Source organism: Cupressus sempervirens, chromosome 2 (assembly GCF_028749045.1).
Source record: "Cupressus sempervirens isolate cs-2001-9-10 chromosome 2, ASM2874904v1, whole genome shotgun sequence".
Taxonomy (NCBI): Eukaryota; Viridiplantae; Streptophyta; class Pinopsida; order Cupressales; family Cupressaceae; genus Cupressus; species Cupressus sempervirens.
In genome coordinates this window covers 51,201,476-51,207,823 of record NC_143119.1, presented here as the reverse complement: position 1 = coordinate 51,207,823, position 6,348 = coordinate 51,201,476, and the positions used below count along the sequence as shown (strand labels likewise).

Genomic DNA, 6,348 nt, shown 5'->3' with positions numbered 1-6,348 from the left:
AATTCACAATTCCCCATATAAGACTCTAATCCATTCATCCAATTAAAAGCTAGAAAATTAATATATATAAATTGTAAACTGAAAAAAATGACATGTATTTGTTTGTAAAGATAATATTTATAGAAAAATATGGAATGAAAATAATTTTTATTGGTAGAATAGAGATAATTTAATAGCAAGTTAATGTGAATAATCCAAAAAATGACACAATAGTACTTAGCCTATCAACAAGTACTAAAAATGTGTAAATTATCTTTTGTTCTATTTTATTTTTTAAAATATTGTTTTCATTAAGAATTTAATTTGATATATTTTTAATCTAGAAAAATTAATGAAATACAAGAGCTCTAGGTATATCTTATGATATACAAACAATTCAATTTTAAATATTTGATCCTCTTATCCTATTGATATAAAAAATATATTAAAATATTAGAATGATTTTAATATTACTATTTTATTTATATTTAATACAGAAAGCTATAAATTTTTTTCACATTAAATACATTAAAATTATTTATTTATAAATTACATATATTATGATATAATAATTTTAATATTACTATTTTGTTTATATTTAACACTAATATTTTTTCAAATTGAATACATTAAATTTATTTATTTATGTATTACATTAAAATTTATTTATTTATATTAAACCTTAGCTTGAAACAATATTTTATGTGACGAAAAACTAATGCCATCGTGCCTGGGATCTACACTAACTTAAAAAATATATAAATATTTTAAAGTATAGTAAATTAAATTTTTAATTAATTTATAATGAATATCTATGCACATTATAAAGATATTTCTAATAGAGAAGTAAAATTGAGTTTTGTTTTTAACGTAAAACAAGGCAGATACTAGAAGATGGATAGGCAAAAAAAACATCACCATAAAAGGCGTGCAAAGCTAATGGTTGTGGGCGACAGATAGCGACGAGATTATTTTAATCGTCTTGCGCTCTCTCATATTTTTGAACCATCGATTGCAGAACATACTGCTGCCTAACAAGTTTTCTGAGTTTGCATTGCATAAATCTATTGAATTTTCACCTTGCCAGACAAATTTGGAAATATATTGTAACGACTCCAGGAGTTTTCAGGTACATGATCCTGTATTGCTTTCTTTTTCTCGCAAAATTATTTTATCGAAATGTTTACCTGCAACTCCTCATTTTTTGAAATTAACACTATAATGATTGTATTCAGTCTATATATATTCAAAATCTCGTTTTGGGTGTTTTGGTACAGATCACAGAAACAGAGCTCTTTTTCTTTTGGTAAAGGTCATGGACACCATCCAGAGTCATGCAGATAGAATATCATTCACGAACCTCTCACCTCCAACAGAAAGGGCAGGAGAACATGCAGAAGAAATAGAAGATATAACAGATGCCTTTGAGCTAGGACCCCCTGCGGAGACAGAAAACCCTAATTTCATGGAAGCGTTCCCTGAAACATATGAAAAAATAGTTGAAGAAGTCGATGAAGAAACGTTTCCTGAAACAGATGAAGAAACAGTTGAAGAAGGAGATGAAGAAGCAGATGACGAAATCGTTGAAGTGAGAGAAACTGAATTTGATATATCAAGAGGGAAATGGGGAGGACTTGTTGACGAACCTTTAGCCATAGAGCTCTTCAGGCCATTGGAAGAGCTCAAGAACTCTTGTACCAAGATATGCATTGGCAACCGAAGTTATGGAGTGGAGGCAACCCTTGTTGCAAAAGGAGTCCTGATGGATATTCACAAAACTTTAAAAGATGTGGATCTTACAAATTTTTTGTGCAGAAAATCTGAGGAAGAGGCACTTGAGGCTATGAAAATATTTTCATCTGCTTTAGAAGGGTGCATGCTGAGATCCTTGACTCTTGATCTGGGGGAATTGGGAGAGAATTGTGAGAAATATTTAAAAAATTAAATTCACAACTCACAACCCTAAACTCAATTTTACCACTCTAAGAGTTGCTCAGTAATCAAAGAAACCAAGTGGCAGGAGTGTTTACCGAGTCAGCTCGATAAATGAAGAGAAAACAACTCAGTAGATGAAGAACTTGGTAGACACTGCAGGGTGTGATTACCAAGTGAACTCGGTAAGCAATGCGATTACCGAGTTAACTCGGTAGCCACTAGAGAGTGGAGCTCAGTAGATGAAGATACTGAGTGAACTTGGTAGAGACAGTAGAGATAATATCTTTTAACAAGACTTCACCAAATGATGATTTATAACATGAACAACTTTCACCATTAAAATCAGAAATTCAGAACTTGAAGCTTCCAAATAAAACTTTTCAAATGCAATGAATAGAAGGACACAAATGGATTCAAGTATGCATGCTTTCTTTCTATTCAACTTGGATTAAATCATTACAAAATCTGGGAGCATTCAGCTTCAACCAAAAAATCCTAAAATAACCTTAAAACTTCAAATTGAAAAAACTTCAAACTTTAAACTTCAAACTTACAGCTCTAATGGCTGCATACTATAATGCCTAGAGCAATCATTGCTTCAACATGTCTAATCAAAACAACAAACTATGAACTTATAGGATGACACAGAAAGCACGTACAATTACAGTCACGGAATAAGCTTCCTCTATCTCTGCAGTAACCAGATCTGCTCTACTGAACTCTCTCTATCTCTCTAGATCTCTGAACTTCTTCTACTCTCTCTATCTGGGCGAAATGAATCAGATCATTCCTTTTGTCTTATTTTTCCCCCTCTTTTTTAGATTTCAAAATTTCACCTACCACATTCATGTTTAATACTATTCTGCAATCCGTCAAGGGCTTTTGCACCACTTTTGAAATCTCAGAAAAAGGTGGAAAATTTGGGATTCATTATTAGCAACATTTCCTTAGAAGCTGTCGGAGCCATTTTTGAACTTCTTCCATCTATTGAAAGGAATAATAGTTTCTTTGTCATTTACACAAAAAAAGGAGACAATGTAGCAGAGACCTTTCTGGAACTTATTAAGAAATGCATTGCTCTGGATGATTTTGATTTCTTAGAAAACAACAATGGCATCTATGACGCTATGGCTTCGAAAGGAGCTTTGGGGAAAGGCAGTATGTTACAAATGAGAAATTTTACCAAAAATGTGTGCATGGTTCAGCTGAGCCAAGTCATCTCTGGACATCTAGGTCTCACAAACGTTGACTTAAGCTATATGAATCTTCAGGATGAAGGGATGATTTCTACTACCCACAACCTCAAAGATACAGCTCCATCTTTAATAGTTCTTATGGTTGTAGGAAATCATATCACGCCAAGAGCAGCTCCAGCTTTAGCAGAATGTCTTGCTGTAAAGAACTTGCTAACCACATTTTATGCAGGAAACAATCAACTTAAGGATGAAGGAGTGATTACTATTGCCCGCAGCCTCAAGGATAAAGCTCCATCCTTGAGAGTTCTTTTCATTTCAGGAAATGAGATCACACCAAAAGCAGCTCCAGCTTTAGCAGAATGCCTTGCTGATAAGAATCTACTGACCGCATTTTATGTAGGAGACAATAAACTCAAGGATGATGGATCAGTTGTAATTTGCAAAGCCATTTCAGAAGGCCATGAGCAGCTCGAAGTACTTGATTTGAGTGCAAATGCTATGACTGGAATTGGGGCTAAGGCTGCTGTGGAAGCTATTGCAAACAAGTCCAATTTCAGTCGGCTTCGTATTTCTGAGAATTTCATTACCCAAAAAGGAATTGAGACTGTCAAAGATGTGCTCAGAAAGGGTACCAAGGGTGAATATGTACTTGGACATTATTATCAATTTAAATATGCTGGCATGCAATATGAATATAGAGCAGAGGGTATCACCGATAGCGATAGTGAGTGAGAGGAGAAAATGCAAAAATTGAAAGTGAGGTATGGTAGTGATAGTGACACTGAGTTGGATCAAAAAGTCCATAAACCAAAAATGAGGTATGGCATTAAGATCTCGAGTGTAGACATTTAGATTTGGGTGATTTTGGCTACTCCTAATCCCATGAAGCTGTTCTATTTTAGTAACCACATCTTTATATTCGCAGTTTTCACTTTGTCAGTTTGTTTGAAAAAATTTGTGACTTGCGTACAGAGGTAAATAAACATTAAATTGAATTTCTAATTGTTGTTTTGGTGTTTGAAGCTGCACAGAGTTCCGAAATTCGCTTTTTATTTTAAAAAATCAGATACAAATGTGAAAGTTAATTCATTTTCATATGTAATATAACATCATTTGTATGGTAAAATGAGATCATTAACACATGTTTCCTAGTCGTTGTGAACCTTCATGCATGTCCCAATTTAATTTTATATTTCAAAGTGCACTCAACTTAGGTAGTACATGAATATGACCATTTGAGGTTATTGTTTGTTAGTCTATTTAAATGCAAATATTAAAATATATTATACTTAATTAGGAAAACTAATTCAGAAGATTTGCTGAGAAGCCTCACTTTTGAAAATAATTAAAATGGTTTGAATTACCCCCAAAATCTTTCACCTTGGTGGTCTTGTGAATAAATTAGAAGTAACTAATTTCTACCTCGACACCCCTGTTAACTCCCAATCTGTTTGAAGATTTGCCTTTTTCTATACTGCAACTTGAGCTGGATCATTTACACATTGAACTCGCCAAAAGTGATTTTAAAATTCTAGATACAGAAAGACTATCATAGGTGAAGACCTTTTCAGCTCTTGGTAAACTAGAGTACACTTAAGCTAGATTTTGGCCCTTTCATATACATGCCTTTTCTTCTCTAAATGTATTTACATTTTTTTCATGTTTAATTGATATACAAGATCTATTTTCTGTCGCATTTTGACATGTACTTAGATGAGCGAGAATCAAAATTATATCGAATATGTATTGTTTAATAAATTGCAATTTTTAGCTATCAACTCCAGAGTTATAGGTAGTTTTTTCAATTTTAAGAAAAGATTTGACAAATTGTCTCCAATTCAGAATGGACTAATGCATTCTTCATTCATTTGGTGAATATCCCTGGCATTAGGTTTGACGTTCTAAAAATATATTAATCTTAGTCTTCCACTATCATGTACATTGCAATATCGATGTGTTTTGGCTGTCATGACCTTAGTATCAGACCTCCGTTGTTTTTATTTCATTGAACAAAATGCTCACTCTCATGGACATCACTACTTGTTGTTTCTCTATGATGAACTATTTTCCTCATAAATAAACTATTTATTTTCAGCTCTTTACTACTTTTCTTAATGAGATCTTTGTTGTCCTCTTTTATCCTCCATCTTACATGCATGCATTGAAGACTGCTTTTTACATTAAAATTAAATCCTCTTTTATAATGAAAAAAACCACTGCTCTTGCACAGTGCTCCTCTTCTTCATTAAAATCTGCTCTTTTCCTTACGAAATCTTTTTTTCTTCATGTTGGACTCTTTGTTCTATGCATTGTGTCAAGTTCTTAAAATAGCGAATAATCTCTTCGAAGAAGGGTATCTTAAGGTTGTGAAAGATCTCTCAAAATAGTCTATTTAAGAAGTAAATGATTCATATGGAACAATAACTCTCAAAGAACAGTGAATGCTCTATAAAGCAGTGTATGCAACTCTTGAAAAAATAAATAAAACTATTGAAGCAGCATATGATCTCATCGAAGATGGTAAACGGTTCTCTTATGGAGGAAAATTATTCCAAAGACAATGAAAACTACATCCTAATATCATATCAATGAGGAAGTGAATGCATGTGTAAAGAAACTCTACTTCTTATCATAGATAACAACTCAAAATTTGCAGTTTACTTCATGACATACTGTTAAAATCATACTTAGCCATTCTTCCTTTATTTGTTATCCATGCATTGAATACTAGTATCTAATGTTCTGACATCTTTAGTAGTTGCTGCTCTTTGATGAAATGTGACTTTCCTTTCACACTAACTGCTGTTTCCCTGATACCTTCTCATGAAACCTACTGCTCTTGCATATTTACACTTTTCCATCCACTGTACCCTGGCATCCTTTAATCATATATCTCTGCTCCTTATAAGTTTATGCTGTTCTTCATTGTTGTTCTATATAGTGCAAAATTCTTGTCTTCTTGAAAACATGCTACTTCCTCTAATGGAAATTTCTATTGTTTCATGGAAAAAATGGGTATTTGCAAGCATCCTCATCAAATCTGTATGCACAGTATGGGTCACTGCTCTCTCATCATTTCCATGTTGTCCATTCCTTCTTGTTGCCATGGATGGTTTTCTCAATATTAATGCCTTGATATCTCTGTTCTACAACAGCCATCTCCTCACCCTTTGCTCTTAACACAACATATTTAGTAATTGTTGTATCAACTGTGTTATCTTTCACTTTGCTGCTCTAA

At 33.1% G+C, this 6,348-nt stretch overlaps 1 protein-coding gene across 1 annotated transcript; it reads left to right on the top strand.

Annotated features, from left to right (window-relative positions):
• Positions 1–914: 914 nt before the first annotated feature.
• Positions 915–3,842, top strand: LOC149571016 (RAN GTPase-activating protein 2-like). The gene is made up of 3 exons (XM_089815670.1): positions 915–1,108; positions 1,257–1,851; positions 2,792–3,842. Exons 2-3 carry the CDS (start codon positions 1,295–1,297, stop codon positions 3,840–3,842), a joined length of 1,608 nt encoding a protein of 535 aa, XP_089671796.1. The 5' UTR covers positions 915–1,108; positions 1,257–1,294.
• The last annotated feature ends 2,506 nt before the right edge of the window (positions 3,843–6,348 follow it).